An 18315-nucleotide genomic window follows, 5' to 3' on the forward strand; every position below is an offset into this window, starting at 1 on the left:
GGAGGTACTGACTCTAAGTGCTTCACACTCAGCTGCAAACCACCCCAGTACCTGCTGAAGGTCATGGTCTGATGAAGTGAGCAGGACCACATCATCTGCAAAAAGCAGAGATGCAACTCCAAGCCCCAAATTGGACACATGCCTCTCCCAGCTGTGACTTTAGGGGTGTGCCGACGTCCTCGGGTGACGACAGCAAGAAGTGACTGTTTCAAACAACAATGGCAGCAACAACAACGTATAAATGACACATATTAACCCTAAGAACCCGACACAAACCATAAACCGACATGTTCATGTGACTTTTGCTCTCATTGTTGAAAATTACTTAGTGTTAGCCGGTGACTGACAGATTACTTGGCAAGTAACCTGCCATTTTGGTGTCTTATGGTGCCCTCCCAGGTGGTTCTGATCGTCCGGAGTGCTTTCCTTTCTCCTGTGAGGTCCGGGGCGCCACACTCAGGCTGCTTTTCTGCATGTGCAGAGCACATTTTAAAAACACTTGCACCAAAAATCTTCTCATGTTCTATTTTGCTCAAAGCAGCAGGTTTGTGCTAAAATACAGAAGCTCAGCTAGAGACAGAGCAGCCGTTGTACATAAATCAAAGCTGCTTCATTCATACAAATTCTGCTCCTTTTTAAATAACTTGTGTAATTTCGCATTAATCAAAGTGTTTAGCAGATAAGTAGCTACTCTACTCCCCTGGTCATAGGGTTGAAAAGTAAAGAGGAAAGTTTTGATAAATGTTTCATTCTTAATTCATCTTCACAAAATGTAATAAACTTGTTATCGTCCATTTAGTTTCTAATGACTCAAATCTAAATGAATCCAAAGACTAAAACCTGCAGTCAGTGGCTCATCATCACGAAAAATATGAAAAATATTTAAATCTTGTACATTTATAATAAATATGTATAATATAGTTAATATATATCCACGAGTAATTTTATATGTCAAACAATTTTCCAGTAGATCTGGAATAAAACTCTTCAGTCCGCCTCAGGGGGGCGACCTGCAGGGGGCGCGCTAGAGCCGCGCACACACACACACACACACACACACACACACACACACACACACACACACACACACGCAGAGGAAGAAGCACAGTCGCTAGTTTACCAGCAGTTCACTTCACCGTTTCTCACCGTTAAAATCCGGTCCAGTCTCCATGGCACCAGGGCGGCAGGTGGAGGTGTACTTGGACCTCATGTCGCAGCCCTGCCGGGCGGTCCACATCCTGCTCGACTGCACCAGGATCCCACACAAGGTCCGCTACGTGGCCCTGAGGAGAGGTGAGCAGCTAAGCAGGCTACTGCCCCGGAGAACTTTGACCCAGACCAGAGCTCCTTTTTATATTTCCCAAAACACACCTGGGACATGACGCAGGCTCACACGGCCGCTGATACACTGGGACTATGGACAAACTAGCACTATCACCGTGTTCTAGTAAAGTCCCGGTTTTCAGGTTGTTTTCTACTGTTGGTGTGACGTGATCCGGAGTTTGTCGTGTTGTATTTGGTCTCCTTAAACTCTGTGTTTTCTGAATGGAGTCTGGTTTGAGCTTGTCCTTAACCCCCTATGTGCAGGAGAGAACAGGACTCCAGACTTCGCCAAGCTGAACCCCATGCAGAAGGTTCCTGTCCTGGTGGACCATGGCTTCATCCTGACAGAGAGGTACCAGCCGCATGCAGCCCTGCATCATCCTCTTCTGGACACGGCTGGTTCCGTGTCCACCAGCAGTTTTCTCACTTCAGGTAACACCTCCCTGGTCTGTGTGTGTTGCAGTGACGCCATCCTGAAGTACCTGGCCAGCAGGGCCGACGTCCCGCAGCACTGGTACCCGCGGCAGCCGGAGAGACGAGCCCGAGTGGACGAGTACACAGCCTGGCATCACAGCAACACACGACCACACGCTGCTAAAGTCTTTATGCTGGAGGTGAGTGACGTAGACCAGGTGTTGAAACTGCAGGTGTGTTAGAAGCACTGACACTGAACAGCGAAGGGTCCAGACTACAGTAAATCTCCCTCTGGTTTGTGTCTGTTGGGCTCTGACTACATCCTGGACCAAGTGCCTGGAGTCTGACCTGCTGCTGTTCACGTGAGGTTTACCGATGCTCCAAACTGCGCTCTGTCTCCGCCCGTCTCAGGTGCTGCTTCCGGCTCGGTCCGGATCCCAGGTGGATGAGGAGCGTTTGATTCGGGCTCTGTCTCAACTCGATGACACTCTGGACAAACTGGAGACCATGTTTCTCCGCAGACAGCCTTTCCTCTGCGGAGATGACGTCACGGTGGCCGACCTGCTCGCCGTGTGTGAGCTGATGCAGGTGAGTTAACGTTGCTATCGCCCCGCCCCCCGCTGCCATAGCTTATCTGTGGTTTGTCCGCCTGTCTCCAGCCGCTAGGTGGAGGCAGAGACGTCCTGCAGGCTCGTCCTCAGCTGCGGAGGTGGAGGAGCAAAGTTCAGGCGGCTGTGGGTGACGCTTTTGACCGAGCGCACGCCGTCCTGTATGACGTCAGAGATCGCCGCAAAGCCAAGCTGTGATGTCATCGCACGGTGGGACTAAAGGAGACGCCAAACGTCGTCCAGAGACTGAGAAAACCAGCGGATCAGGTTCCAGTCTCTGTTTTCATTAATTTACTGATCAAGCATGTGATCTGTCTGAGCTCTGACGTCACCTGATCAGAGCTCGTGGTCTTAGATGTTGTTTACTCTACAGCTCAGAATCAGCGCTGAACTAAACCGTCTGCTGTGTGGCCAGCCTTACAACAGAAATTTCCCACAGCACTTGAACACAGCACAGGTGAATGGATAAGTTGCCAGGTAGAAAATATGTTTGAGACTTATCTGATTCTAAAAACTGTATTTTAATGCAGGAATGAGGAGAATAGTCTGTTTTCCTGTTTTGTGATTACTGGCAGTAAAATCACTTTGTAATGAAGAATAAAGTTGTAATATTTTATTTTCAAATTCAGGTGTTTCAGTTTTTTCATGAACTTGTATTGTCGTGACAACATTTGCACTGTTGACGTAAACACTCAACCAGCAGGAAGCTGCAGTGGAACCAGAGCCTGTAAACAGAGTCTGGTTCTCAGAGTCTGGAGCTGGTTTTTGGAAACAGACGGGCCTCCCATTGTTGGTGAGGAAGAACCATGTGAGCCAGGTCAGCGGTGTGGCTCACTGCTGGGTTTTTAATAGTTTTTGGACAACAATGGAGGTCTACGGCTCAGACCCATAACCTGAACCAGGTTCTGGATTCACACACATTCATTGGTGCTCTTGGTCTCTGGACTCAGGGACACAGAGAGTCAGCGGCAGTGTCTTTAACTGGGAAGAGCTCGGCTGATGCTTCTCGTGCCTCGTTCTGCATTTTGACTGAATGGATGAAGTAAAAGTGCCTGTACCAGCTGATCTCAGGTCAGTACTGATGGCCTAATGAACACAGGTAATACTGATTGTTGAGGCCTTGAGCTTCAGGTTAAAATGTTTTAAAACCAGAGAAAAAAGTTGTTCAATATAAAAACACACACAGTAAAAATATAAAAACACTTTATTAGAAACATTCTACATTTTATTTACAGTGGAGTGTTTCAGTAGTGAACAGGTAGCACAGTCACATGACCTGAGGAATGGCTGAACCTGATTGGTAGTCTACAGCAGGCCACGAGGCAGAGCTTGGCTCCGTTTGGCCGGATGCTCCTCTTCTTCCTCGTCTCCCTCATCACGCCCTCGTTTTCTCCTGGTGTCTGACCCCCTCACCTGCTGGGGGAGGAGTCAGGGGCGGGGTTATTAGCAGTGTGTAGTTCCTGAGGAACCAAAATCCATGTAATGGTTAAACTGCACCAAAATACAGGAAATGTTTGGACCTGAACACGTGTTAGAATAAATGAGCAGTACTACTGCAGTACCAGTAGAAATACCACAGAGTAAAATACTGCATTCCAAATATTACTGCAGTAAAAGTCCAAAAGTACCATCATCCAAATGTACTTGAAGTATCCAAAGTAAAAGTACTCATTGTGCAGAATGGCCCATTTCACATGAATGGATCTGATATTATTGGATTCTAATTATTGATGATTATTGTGTTGATCATTTTAATTTGAAGTACTCTATATATACCGCTGGGTAGCTGATTGCTGATGGTGGCACAGATTGACACCAGGTGAGATATGTGTACAAGGCTGACACTAGTGTTCAGGTGTGGTCCAAATGTTGATTACATTATGTAAATAAACTGGTCATCTTTATTTATTTGTGTGTGGTTACCACAGCAGCAGATACATCTCCAGATGGGTACATGAGTCTGTGAGCCGTCTCCATCATCACGTGATCCTGAAAAACAAACAGAATGTGCAGCAGCGGAGGAGACGTCCATCTGTACTATGATCTACGGCCAACAGCCACTGACGCTTCATGTCCTTCACAGATTATCTGTGTTGACATTAACGATTATTTGATTGATTTGATGATTTAGATTAGAATGAGTGAATAAAGTTTGGTGGGTCTGAGCAGGCTGATGGATTACGTGCAGATATTATGTACAGAACTTCAGTAAATGTACTTTGTTACTGGGGGCCAGTGCTGAAGAGGGCGGGCCAGGACCAGGACACAGATCTGGGACTGACCTTACAAATATAAATACTGCAGAACTGTTGTGGTATTACTGCGGTGCTATGTATGAGGTGCAGTTACCTGTAACCAGGGGTGCAGCAGGGCTTCATCAATAGTCATCCTCTTACTGGGATCAACCACCAGCAGCTTCCTCACCACATCCTTTGCTGTGAACACACACACAGGCTGATGGGGGGGTGGACAAAATACCTCAAACACCTGTTCAGCTTCTGCTACAACAGCTCTTGTAAAACTGCAGCAGTGTTTTTACAACAGTACCTTGGTCAGAAACATGTTTCCATTTGGACTGAACCATGGTGAACTCTCCTCGAATTATCTGATCTGTGATCGACTGGCGACCAAAACTCTCATGAAATGGAGGATAACCACCCAGACTGAGAGACAGACAGGTGGAGAGAGAGCCGGGTGAACAAGCAAAAAGATCTATGACTGAGTGCACGGTCATACACCCACACTGGAAGACAGGTGAGGATGAGACAGGTGAGCCTACCAGACAAAGAGCAGGACTCCAAGGCTCCAGGCGTCCACAGCGAGGCCGTAACCCGTGGTGGAGGCATGTGTGAAGACCTCAGGAGCAAGATATGATGGGGTCCCACACAGAGTCCTCATCAACACGGCCTCCTCCAGGATCCTGGACTGGTTAAAGTCTGTCACCTGAGGGAAACGCAGGTCACACACAGATCACATGCAGATACACGCAGGAGTAAGAAAAGCCAGAACAGTGTAGTACTACTCTATTCATAGTACTGAATTTGAATTTTCTGCTACTAAAACATGTTTTTATGATAAACTGATAAAAACGTCTGTGCACAGTGAATGATGAAGGTGTCTACCTTGATCAGACAGACATCATCCTGTGAGGACAGCAGCACGTTCTCTGGTTTCAGGTCTCTGTGGATAATGCCATTACTGTGGAGGTACTGTGCACACACGCACACACACACACACACACACACACCAGAGACACAGAATCACATGTGGTCTGTCACAGCTGTACTGGTTACCATAACAACAGCAGCTGTGCCTCACCTGGACTGCTCTGAGCATCTGGTAGAAATAAAGTTTGGCAATGGACTCGTTGAGCTGCTGCTGAGACTTTACTTTGTGGAACAGTTCACCCCCCTCCATCCTGAAACACACACACATTAACCCCCTCCACCCTGAAACACACACACATTAACCCCCTCCACCCTGAAACACACACACATTAACCCCCTCCACCCTGAAACAGGACTCACAGCTCCAACACGATGTAGTAACTGTCGTCTGTCTGGTAGAAATCCTCTGTCTTTATAAGACAAGGCTGCAGGAGAGGAGACAGAGAGGAGACAAGGACAGGAGACATAGGGAGGAGACAAGGACAGGAGATAGAGAGGAGACAAGGACAGGAGAGAGAGGAGACAAGGACAGGAGACAAGGACAGGAGACAGAGAGGAGACACGGACAGGAGACAGAGAGGAGACAAGGACAGGAGAGAGGAGACAAGGAGAGGAGACAAGGACAGGAGACAGAGAGGAGACAAGGACAGGAGACAGAGAGGAGACAAGGACAGGAGACATGGAAAGAAGACAAGGACAGGAGGCACAGAGGAGAGGAGACAAGGACAGGAGGCAAGGAGAGGAGATGAGACAAGGACAGGAGACAAGGAGAGGAGATGAGACAAGGACAGGAGACAAGGAGAGGAGGCAAGGAGAGGACACAGGGAGAGGAGACAAGGACAGGAGACATGAAAAGGAGACATGGAAAGGAGGCAAGGACAGGAGATAGAGAGGAGGCAAGGAGAGGAGACAAAGAGGAGACAAGGACAGGAGACATGGACAGGAGACAAGGACAGGAGATAGAGAGGAGACAAGGACAGGAGACAGAGAGGAGACAAGGAAAGGAGACAGAGTGGAGACGAGGAGAGGAGACAAGGACAGGAGACAGAGAGGAGACAAGGACAGGAGACAAGGAGAGGAGGCAGAGAGGAGACAAGGAGAGGAGACAAAGAGGAGACAAGGACAGGAGAAAAGGAGAGGAGGCAAGGAGAGGACACAGGGAGAGGAGACAAGGACAGGAGACAAGGAGAGGAGACAAGGACAGGAGACATGAAAAGGAGACATGGAAAGGAGGCAAGGACAGGAGACAAGGACAGGAGACAGACAGGAGGCAAGGAGAGGAGACAAAGAGGAGACAAGGACAGGAGACATGGAAAGGAGACAAGGACAGGAGACAGAGAGGAGACAAGGACAGGAGACAGAGAGGAGACAAGGAAAGGAGACAGAGAGGAGACGAGGAGAGGAGACAAGGACAGGAGACAGAGAGGAGACAAGGACAGGAGACAGAGAGGAGACAAGGACAGGAGACAAGGAGAGGAGGCAGAGAGGAGACAAGGAGAGGAGACAAGGACAGGAGAGGAGAGGAGACAAGGACAGGACATAAGGAGAGGAGGCAAAGAGAGGAGACAAGGAAGGGAGACAAAGACAGGAGACGAGGAGAGGAGACAAGGACAGGAGACAAGGAGAGGAGGCAGAGAGGAGACAAGGAGAGGAGACAAGGACAGGAGGCGGAGAGGAGAGGAGACAAGGACAGGACATAAGGAGAGGAGGCAGAGAGAGGAGACAAGGAAGGGAGACAAAGACAGGAGACAAGGACAGGAGACAGAGAGAGGACATGTTTATGTCTGTATTTCATAATAAAAGAGCAGTTTCTATAGTTACTGTCTCTTCGTTGGTGTCAGACTCACATGGTCAACCCTCTGGAGAATCTCAATCTCTGTCTTCGCGTTTCGTGTCGCCGTCTGTGATTGGACAAAAACAAACAGGTTTCTGCTGTCGCTGTCTGTGATTGGACAAAAACAAACAGGTTTCTGCTGTCGCTGTCTGTGATTGGACAATAACAAACAGGTTTCTGTTGTCGCTGTCTGTGATTGGACAATAACAAACAGGTTTCTGCTGTCGCTGTCTGTGATTGGACAATAACAAACAGGTTTCTGCTGTCGCTGTCTGTGATTGGACAATAACAAACAGGTTTCTGCTGTCGCTGTCTGTGATTGGACAAAAACAAACAGGTTTCTGCTGTCGCTGTCTGTGATTGGACAAAAACAAACAGGTTTCTGCAGTCGCTGTCTGTGATTGGACAAAAACAAACAGGTTTCTGCTGTCGCTGTCTGTGATTGGACAAAAACAAACAGGTTTCTGCTGTCGCTGTCTGTGATTGGACAATAACAAAGGTTTCTGCTGTCGCTGTCTGTGATTGGACAAAAACAAACAGGTTTCTGCAGTCGCTGTCTGTGATTGGACAAAAACAAACAGGTTTCTGCTGTCGCTGTCTGTGATTGGACAAAAACAAACAGGTTTCTGCAGTCGCTGTCTGTGATTGGACGATATCAAACAGGTTTCTGCAGTCGCTGTCTGTGATTGGACGATATCAAACAGGTTTCTGTTGTCGCTGTCTGTGATTTGACAAAAACAAAGAGGTTCTTGCTACTTCAGAGATAGAAAAAAGGAATCAAGGAAGGTAAGAAGGAAAGGAGGCAACTTGGCTCAGCCAGTCAGAGCAGAGGAGCAAACTCACCCCCTCAGACTGAAAGTTCTTCTTGTTTATTATTTTTACGGCAAACTTCTTACAGTTGGATCTCTCAAAGGCCAGTCTGACTTCACCACACACTCCTCTGGAATGACACACGCCACGCTGGTTCACGGTACAGGAAGTGACATCACAGCAGATACAGACAGAAAGATGTTACATCCTGTTTGTCAGTGAGTCTGTGCTGCCACCACGTTGGAGCAGGTTCAGTTCAACCAGCAGAGTTCAAGCTGCTTTGGACGTTAAGTGACCCAAAACCTTCTCAGCTGAAGATCAGCTCAGGGTTCTGATGGCTGCAGCCGTGAACAGACCTGCTGCCCTCACGCATCAAGAGGCTTCCCTGTCCCAACATGGCGGCTGCACCAGGTGTGTGTCTGTGAGTCACTCACGTGCCAATGCGTCGGGTCAGCAGATATTTCTCCTGCAGCTCTTTAGGTAAAGTGGACTGATCGTCAAACATCAGATCAATGAAGACAAAGACTGTGGGCAGAGACAGACGGGGTGAGGAGACACCTGGACCTACCAGTCCCGGTGTTTTTGTACAGCACTGCCCTGAATACGAGAGCAGGTTTTTCTCTAGAGACTTATCAGTGGAAGTCATCATATCTTTGAGGATGAGACAGTAACATGTCGAAGTCACACAGTCCTATTGGGAGTGGTGCATTGTGGGTAGTTTTTAGCTTAATGTTGCTAAGCTAGTGTGTGTTTTTGTGTAGATTGTTCTGCATGAATTCATGAGTTCACAGCATGTCTGACCATGAAGCTGAGAAAGTCTGTCAGGATTACAGCTGCCACAGACGCTGGGACAGTGAATGAAGATACACTAATGGCTAGTCCCTGTTTCTACCAGAGAAAACCTCAGTGATGTGGACTCTCCTGGATTCACAAGAAATTTTTTTTTTCTTTCAGAAACACGTGTTGGAAAAGTTGTGTGCTCTTATATTCAGGTCAGAACGTTGTCTGACCTTTGTTTCGTTGCTCAGCCAAAGCGAGCACGGCATTGTTGACCAGAGGAAGCTTCTTGCCTTTACCGATCAGGATCCCATCAACAAACGTGCCGTTATTACTGTAGTCCTCCACAAACACCTCGCTGCCATCCTGACACACACACACAGCTGGTCAGAGTGCAACATATAGTGCCAGTAGCAGTAGTAGTAGTAGCAGTAGTAGTATTTCTATTCTTACTCTGTAGATCCTGAAGTGTTTCTTGCTGTAGATTCTGAACTTATTGGATCCTCGATCATCAGGATCATCCAGGACATAATTACACTTAGATCCTCGTCCAAACAGGTACTGGTCCTCTATACAGTCTGCAAACAAAAAACAACAAACAAACAGGTACTGGTCGTCTATACAGTCTGCAAACAAACAACAACAAACAAACAGGTACTGGTCGTCTATACAGTCTGCAAACAAAAAACAACAAACAAACAGGTACTGGTCATCTATACAGTCTGCAAACAAACAACAACAAACAGGTACTGGTCCTCTATACAGTCTGCAAACAAAAAACAACAAACAAACAGGTACTGGTCGTCTATACAGTCTGCAAACAAACAACAACAAACAAACAGGTACTGGTCGTCTATACAGTCTGCAAACAAAAAACAACAAACAAACAGGTACTGGTCATCTATACAGTCTGCAAACAAACAACAACAAACAGGTACTGGTCCTCTATACAGTCTGCAAACAAAAAACAACAAACAAACAGGTACTGGTCCTCTATACAGTCTGCAAACAAAAAACAACAAACAAACAGGTACTGGTCGTCTATACAGTCTGCAAACAAACAACAACAAACAAACAGGTACTGGTCCTCTATACAGTCTGCAAACAGAAAACAACAAACAAACAGGTACTGGTCATCTACACAGTCTGTAAACAAACAACAACAAACAGGTACTGGTCATCTACACAGTCTGCAAACAAACAACAACAAACAAACAGGTAATGGTCATCTACACAGTCTGTAAACAAACAACAACAAACAAACAGGTACTGGTCCTCTACACAGTCTGTAAACAAACAACAACAAACAAACAGGTACTGGTCATCTACACAGTCTGTAAACAAACAACAACAAACAAAGGTACTGGTCATCTACACAGTCTGTAAACAAACACCAACAAACAAACAGGTACTGGTCATCTACACAGTCTGCAAACAAACAACAACAAACAAACAGGTACTGGTCATCTACACAGTCTGTAAACAAACAACAACAAACAAACAGGTACTGGTCATCTATACAGTCTGCAAACAAACAACAACAAACAAACAGGTACTGGTCCTCTATACAGTCTGCAAACAAACAACAAACAGGTATTGGTCATCTATACAGTCTGCAAACAAACAACAACAAACAAACAGGTACTGGTCATCTATACAGTCTGCAAACAAACAACAACAAACAAACAGGTACTGGTCCTCTACACAGTCTGTAAACAAACAACAACAAACAGGTACTGGTCATCTACACAGTCTGTAAACAAACAACAAACAAACAGGTACTGGTCATCTACACAGTCTGCAAACAAACAACAACAAACAAAAAGGTAATGGTCATCTACACAGTCTGTAAACAAACAACAACAAACAAACAGGTAGACCTACTGGTCCTCTATACAGTCTGCAAACAAACAGGTACTGGTCCTCTATACAGTCTGCAAACAAAAAACAACAAACAGGTACTGGTTGTCTACACAGTCTGCAAACAAACAACAAACAGGTACTGGTCATCTATACAGTCTGTAAACAAACAAACAAACAGGTACTGGTCATCTATACAGTCTGCAAACAAACAACAAACAGGTACTGGTCATCTATACAGTCTGTAAACAAACAAACAAACAAACAAACAGGTACTGGTCGTCTATACAGTCTGCAAACAAACAACAACAAACAAACAGGTACTGGTCGTCTATACAGTCTGCAAACAAACAACAACAAACAAACAGGTACTGGTCCTCTATACAGTCTGCAAACAAAAAACAACAAACAAACAGGTACTGGTTGTCTATACAGTTTGCAAACAAACAACAAACAGGTACTGGTCATCTATACAGTCTGCAAACAAACAACAACAAACAAACAGGTAGGCCTACTGGTCCTCTATACAGTCTGCAAACAAACAGGTACTGGTCGTCTATACAGTCTGCAAACAAACAACAACAAACAAACAGGTACTGGTTGTCTATACAGTCTGCAAACAAACAACAACAAAAACAGGTACTGGTCCTCTATACAGTCTGCAAACAAACAGGTACTGGTCGTCTATACAGTCTGCAAACAAACAACAACAAACAGGTACTGGTCGTCTATACAGTCTGCAAACAAACAACAACAAACAAACAGGTACTGGTCGTCTATACAGTCTGCAAACAAACAACAAACAGGTACTGGTCGTCTATACAGTCTGCAAACAAACAACAACAAACAAACAGGTACTGGTCGTCTATACAGTCTGCAAACAAACAACAACAAACAAACAGGTACTGGTTGTCTATACAGTCTGCAAACAAACAACAACAAAAACAGATACTGGTCCTCTATACAGTCTGCAAACAAACACTAACTAGTGTTAGTGCCAACATGAGGGAGAGTTAACTGTGGGACCAACACAACCACCAGCATTTGTGCTAACAGAGCTAACTACTATTAGCACTAGCATCTGTTAGCATGTTATAAGTAGTCACCGTGGCTCCTGAAACCCCGGGCCATGGGCAGCAGGCGGCCCCAGGGTTGTGGTTCAGGCTCCTCAGGGACAGACGGCAGGGTGACAGGGATGGTGTCCACACTGCTCAGGGTCCCAGAGCCGCTGGATGATTGGCTGCCCGAGGTAGGCGCGCTGGAAGAACTGGATCCAGTCTGGGACTGGGACTTGGTTTGGGACAGGGATTGGGTGGACTGGGTGGACTGAGCCTGAGACGGGGACTGGGTGGACTGAGCCTGAGACGGGGATTGAGTGGACTGACCCTGGGATGGGGACTGGGTGGACTGGGTGGACTGAGCCTGAGACGGGGACTGGGTGGACTGACTCTGGGCCTGGGGTCGGGCCCCCTCAGGTGGAACCTCTTCAGACATTCTGCAGTTCTGGAGGTCAGACACATTAGAGGACATCAGTGAGTCTGTGGCCCCAGACCCCCATTCTAAATGTCATAGACCTGCCCCAAAACCCACCAGAGTTTAAATACTGGAATTATTACAGTACACATCTATCACAGCTCAGCACCAGACTCCATTTAAAAATTCTATAATTTAAGAACATCATGCTTACTGTTGACACTAACAGAAAAATGAAAGTAATATTTATTGATGGGTCGATCACAGGATTAGTATCAACTGTACTAGTTAAGGTTTGGGGATGGCATTGGTAACCAACAGTAGTTCAATCACAGACAACATCTGGGCAATTTATCCATCCGTCTCCGGAACATGAGCGTTTTCTTATTTCAGAAATTTACCAAATGTTTCAGACGCTTCTCTTCAATCGGCTCAACCTGACGCTCATAAACCAGAACCAAATTCAGTCCCATCAAGAAGGTGTCGGTCTGTGCAGCAGACGGAGCAAATTTCAACTATGCGGTTTCTAAAGTTCGTTAACCGGTGAGTTGTTTCTACTCCAAACTGACGGTACCAGGGCTGCAGACGTGGACTGATCCGGGACAGGGTCCAGAACCAGTCCAGGGCCGTACTGGTTTATTAATCCCGCCCACCGCCTGTCCATCACAATGAGCTGAAGAGCCCCACATCAGACCTGAGTGCAAACCAAAACCAAACCACCCGGATCTACCCCGCTCCACCGCTAGCGACACATCACTGCCGGCCCAGAGTGGGTCGATCCGAATTAAACTGGGATAGTGCACGAACATCAATCGGACACTCACAGGTGCGACAGTCCGCTGCAACCGGACTCTCCTCCGGGTCTCTGCAGGTGAACTAACCGGGCCGAACTCCCCCAAACCGCACACGTGCAGGGACAGTTTCACCGGGATCGCGCAGCAAAGCTATTTCCTCGTGCCGTATTTTCCTTTACGCCATGTGACAGTCCCAGCCAATGGGACGTTAGAAAGTGGATCACGTGAGAGTAACACTGTCTGTTTCCGGATGTGATTTTTCTCCTGCTGGAGAGAAACGCGGGACCAGGACCACACAATGCTCGAGAACTGAGTCCACCTGCCTGTGCGCGTGTCCACCTGGTGTAATCATGTCCAAACACAGGACTGGCGCTAAAACTCTACTAATCACAGACGGTAAGTTCAGTCTGGTCCAGGTTCAGTTTCTGTGTCTTGGTGTAAAAGTTTTCCAGGTGAATCAGGACGAGTGGGGGGGTGACTGAAGACGGGGAGGATCATAACCAACCCAGGGGTCGAGGGTCATTCTCCTTGTTTCCTGCATTCTGGCAAATTTAATGAATGAAATTAACGAAATACTAAGTTCAGGGTCCAGGATCCAAACTGACGCCAACACTTTTGTTCTCCAGATGAGGAGGTGGAGGCTGGGGAGCTGAACCCGTTCTCTTTCAAAGAATTTCTACGCTGCAAGAACCGGGACCAGGACCAGGACCAGGACCAGGACCAGACACACATTAAGGTACAGGAACTACAGTGTGTGTGGTCTAGTTAAGTGTTCTGTGGAACGTTCCTTGAGATATTTCACTGTGATTTGTCTATACAGATAAATCTGAATCCAATAAAACTGAGAGCAGGGGGAGAATTAAAGTGTCTGTGGGAAGCACTGACAGCTAAGACTTGATACCGTCCTCTGTCTTTTCGGGCAGAGCTGGACAACCAGGGAAAAACCAAACAGTTGGTGTGTGGAGCTTGGGTAACTCATTGCAGTGTAAACAACTTAGAGACGTTTTAGGACGCTGCTCTGGACAGAGCTGCCAGGACTGGCTGTGGGGGCGCAGTCTGGACCTGACGCCCCTCTGTCTTTGTCTGTGGTGGGGCGGGAGGCAGCATCCTGTCTGTCTGACTGACTGACTGTGTCTGACTGTCTCTCTTTCTGACTGACTGTCTGTTTGACATTGACTGACTGTGACTGACTGATTGTCTGTCAGACTGACTGTCTGTGTCTGTCTGTCTGAGACTGACTGTCTGTGTCTGTCTGTCTGACACTGACTGTCTGATTGACTATGTCTGTCCAATCAGGTGGAGGCGGAGGAGGAGGGGGAGGGGGAGAGGGGGTTGAGCTTCCAGTCAGGTGTCAGCAGCACCTTGTCCCTCTGCACAGAGGAGGAGGACTCTGAAAAGGAGACCAGGTGAGTGAATCTGAGTTGCTCATTGTTTGACTGGTTCCTGTTGCAGTCAACAGGTGTTCCTAATAAACCGACCGCTGCCAGGACTGAATATTTCTGATTAAATTTTCAGGTTCTCCTCCAAGCCCGAACTCCAGCAGAGAAAAGGAGGAGAGAACTTTAAAGGAGATGATGAGACCTTTAAGGTGGAATCAGTCACCTCCTGTGGGATTAGCACTCCAGTTCAACAGGTACCACACTCTTCTGGGCTGGAAACTACCATGTTGTGTCCTGGGATCTGTTGCTTAAAACCAGTGGGACCACTTTGTCCTTCACGTTCCACACTCCTCCAGTTCCTTGTAATCCCTGTTTGGCTTTCTCTAAGGCCTCTGTAAGTCTGAATTTGGGCTCTAGTATAGCATCAATGCCTTCATGACCAAGAATTGCCTGCACACCCATGAAGCCAGATGTTGTCCTGTACCAGGAGGAACCCAGGGCCAACTTGACCAGAGTAAGGTCTGACAGTTGCTCTGAGGATTTCACCCTGGTTCCTCACAGTAGACGGCACCGCTGGCCATGACCCACCACCAACCCAGTCATGCTGGATGATATTACAGGCAGCGTAACATTCACGACAACGTCTCCAGACTCTTTCATGCCTGGCACATGTGCTCGGTGTGAACCTGCTCCCATTTGTGAACATTAACCTGCCGATTCTGGTGCTCTCTGGCGAATGGCTTTCGAGAGACATGGTGCTGGGCTGTGAGCACAGGTTGTATTAGAGGATGTTGGACCCTCTTGCCTCTGTTCTGGAGTCTGTTTCTGACAGTTTGCTCAGAGTCCTGCACACCAGCAGCCTGCTGGGGGTCACTTTGCAGGACTGACAGACTTCCTCCTGTTCCTTCTTGCATAAAGGAGCAGATACTGGTCCTGCCGCTGGGTTGTTGCCCTGTCCAGCTCTCCTGGTATGATGTCCGATCTCCTAGTATCTCCTCCATGCTCTTGAGACTGGAGGACATAGCAAACCTTCTTGCATCTGCACGTATGGATGTGCCATCTTGGAGTAACAGGACTACCAGTGCAAGACTGACTGGGCTGCAGGTTCCACCTCATGCTACCAGCACTAAAAGGACACCAGCCAAACACAAAACCTGAGAAGAACCTCCATGTAAAACCATGTACCCCCTTTTTGGGGGTTGTCTTGCTTTTGCCTCTGTGTTGCACTTGTTTCACTTTCCTCTGCACCAGAGCAGGTGAAACTGATTCAGTCACTGGTGCATCCTGAATGGACAGACTGATATCCCTGAAGTTCATCTGACTTGTGTGAGGATGTCGTGGTCCCTAAGTTTTTGAGCAGTTAGTTGTGCAAATGTCCTTTTGAATATTTTACAGTCAACTTTGTTCTTGGTTTTATTTCTGTTGCTTTGTGACGAGCTGAATCATTATTATTCTGTTACAGCTGGAGGAGGAGAACATGTTGCTGAGGAGAACCATCAGGGACCTGCAGAGGAGATCGAATGCTAATGAACGCAGGTGGGCACCAGCCAATCACAACAGTATTAATAAACCAATCAGAGATGCTGAGATTCTGACCCAGCATGCCTCTGTGTCTCCACTCCATCAGGGTGCAGGAGCTGTCAGAGGAGCTGCTCCAGAGGAGGCGTCAGGAGGAAAAGGAGGCAAAGGACCTGGAGAGCATGGTTCAGTCTGTGGAGCAGAATCTCCACCTGATGACGGTACATGAATTGATGCAGCTGCACTTCCACACCACATTCCTGATTAATCACTGATCAGTTACCACATCTGTCAGTGTTAGAGTTGCTCACTTTATTAGGTCCACCTGCACGAACTAACAGGTTTACTACAAAGTACTTTGTATTCAGTTTATCAGACATGTTCAATTCAGATTTCTATACCTGTCTGTAACTTTGTGTCTGTACCTTTGTGTATGTACCTCTCTCTCTGTCTGTACCTGTCTCTGTGTCTGTCTGTACCTTTGTGTATGTACCTCTGTCTCTGTCTGTAACTGTCTGTACCTTTGTGTATGTACCTGTCTCTCTGTCTGTACCTTTGTGTATGTACCTGTCTCTCTGTGTCTGTACCTTTGTGTATGTACCTGTCTCTCTGTGTCTGTACCTTTGTGTATGTACCTGTCTCTGTCTGTACCTTTGTGCCTGTACCTTTCTCTGTCTGTACCTGTCTCTGTGTCTGTACCTGACTCTGTGCCTGTATCTGTCTCTCTCTCTGTCTGTACCTATGTGTCTGTACCTGTCTCCGTGTGGCAGAAGCGAGCAGTGAAAGCAGAGAACAGTGTTTCCAAACTGAAGGTGGAGCTGCAGCAGGTGCAGGTGAGTGAGTTTTATTGATAATGGATTGTTGATCAGATGACTGATGAAGGGACAGAAGAAAACAACTTGTCCTTTGATGTTAGAATAAACTTTAAACTCAACCGTTAAGTAGAGAGTGGATCACTGTCATTTCTTGTTTATAAAACAACGGAGCTTTTATTTTCTCAGCAGACAGATGGTAGAAGTCCATTATTGTGACCAGGTGTGTCTGTGTCCCAGGCAGAAGTGGAGTCTCTGCGGGCAGAGAGCAGCCGTCTGAAGGCGGCAGAGTCTCACATCGTCACGATGACGCAAAATGCTCAGGTAGCATCAGATTACCTGAACAAGATGTCAAGCCGTGCACACTCTTCCATCCGGTTAGTGTCTGCTGTCAGAAAGCCAGGTAGACTACTAACAGACAGTCTCTAGGGACAGGCTGACTCACTGGCTGTAGATAGACATACCACAGTCTCTACAGACAAGAAGACTGCAACAATCTAGTCCTCAAGGGCCACTCTCCTGCTGGTTTTCCGACTGTCTCTCCCCTGCCCACTGCGGACACACCTGATCCAGGTAATCAGCAGTGCATAGGGCATGGATAGCTGGAAAACAAGCAGGGCAATGGCCCCTGAGGACCATGATTTGGCCTCCTCTGCCCTACAGACAGACACCACAGACAATGCAGGTGTGTGTAGAGGAGACCAACTTAGACTGCAGTCTGTTGTCACAGTTCACTGTCCACCACAGGCTCAGCAGCAGGGAGATGCACAGTCGCTGCCACTGGAGTCAGCTCTGACCTGAAACGGTCTCTGTGTGTGTCCAGGAAGTTGTTAGAGGAAGCAGAGACGCTGCATCTGGTCTCTCAACTCCTGCAGTCCATTGACAAGATCTCACACCTCAACCCAGAGTCCTGAATTCCTTCAGACCACTGCGACACATCCTCCAGACGCTCATCTGACAAGGAGGGATGTGGTTGTCATGGAAACAGTACAGAAAGGTCAGAGGTCAGAAGGACCCTTCACAGGGGTTTTATTTTAAAAGGAAGACTCACTTGTATTTAATCTCTGATGACATCACAGCAGCTGGTTGCTGATTGGTTGGTGTGTTGGACAGTTCCTGTGGACACAAACACACTGACCAGTAACAACAGCAGGACTGTGTGTTTGTAACTAATTAAATTCATCCCGCAGCCATGTTATTAACTCTGATTTATAATAAACTGTCCAATCAACAGCTTGTTCCTGTTCTGATGATTGACATCCAGCAGGAAAAAAACTGATGGGTCTGATTATAGAAACGCAGCTGGTTATTCCGGTGACTTCCTGCAGCCAAATGTTACCTGATCAGTGGGACCAACGCTGCTGCCAACTGATCTCAGACTTGTACACTTAAAACTGCAGGAACCTCACACTAAACTACGGTTTAAACTACAGGAATATCACATTAAACGAGAAGAACCTCACACTAATCTAAAGGAACCACACATTAAATCACAAGAACCTAATACTAAACTACAGGAACCACACAATAAACTACAGGAACTTCA

At 47.1% G+C, this 18315-nt stretch overlaps 3 protein-coding genes across 4 annotated transcripts; 2 read left to right on the forward strand and 1 right to left on the reverse strand.

The window, feature by feature from the left end:
- The first annotated feature begins 1062 nt into the window (after positions 1–1062).
- On the forward strand, positions 1063–2969 carry gstt2 (glutathione S-transferase theta 2). The gene is made up of 5 exons (XM_026321732.2): positions 1063–1293; positions 1588–1675; positions 1787–1937; positions 2149–2325; positions 2397–2969. The coding sequence occupies exons 1-5, from the start codon at positions 1170–1172 to the stop codon at positions 2541–2543; spliced, it is 687 nt and encodes a 228-aa protein (XP_026177517.1). The 5' UTR covers positions 1063–1169; the 3' UTR covers positions 2544–2969.
- Positions 2970–3531: 562 nt separating this feature from the next.
- On the reverse strand, positions 3532–13246 carry chek2 (checkpoint kinase 2). 2 transcript variants are annotated; one of them, XM_026321786.2, is made up of 15 exons: positions 13091–13246; positions 11900–12296; positions 9387–9511; positions 9167–9299; positions 8591–8681; positions 8190–8286; positions 7360–7413; positions 5873–5937; positions 5664–5763; positions 5468–5554; positions 5125–5288; positions 4893–5008; positions 4695–4780; positions 4269–4334; positions 3532–3758 (listed from the first exon to the last, which is right to left on the reverse strand). In XM_026321786.2, the coding sequence occupies exons 2-15, from the start codon at positions 12285–12287 to the stop codon at positions 3651–3653; spliced, it is 1680 nt and encodes a 559-aa protein (XP_026177571.1). In that variant the 5' UTR covers positions 12288–12296; positions 13091–13246; the 3' UTR covers positions 3532–3650. The 2 variants fall into 2 exon arrangements, with proteins under 2 accessions (XP_026177571.1, XP_026177570.1); XM_026321785.2 differs by having other exon boundaries at positions 3532–3761.
- Positions 13247–13300: 54 nt separating this feature from the next.
- entr1 (endosome associated trafficking regulator 1) lies at positions 13301–18002 on the forward strand. The gene is made up of 10 exons (XM_026321176.1): positions 13301–13456; positions 13687–13824; positions 13984–14030; positions 14357–14466; positions 14576–14693; positions 15902–15975; positions 16067–16178; positions 16728–16790; positions 17010–17146; positions 17593–18002. The coding sequence occupies exons 1-10, from the start codon at positions 13411–13413 to the stop codon at positions 17681–17683; spliced, it is 936 nt and encodes a 311-aa protein (XP_026176961.1). The 5' UTR covers positions 13301–13410; the 3' UTR covers positions 17684–18002.
- Positions 18003–18315: the final 313 nt, after the last annotated feature.

The sequence above is a fragment of the Mastacembelus armatus genome, chromosome 9 (genome assembly GCF_900324485.2).
Source record: "Mastacembelus armatus chromosome 9, fMasArm1.2, whole genome shotgun sequence".
Classification (NCBI taxonomy): Eukaryota; Metazoa; Chordata; class Actinopteri; order Synbranchiformes; family Mastacembelidae; genus Mastacembelus; species Mastacembelus armatus.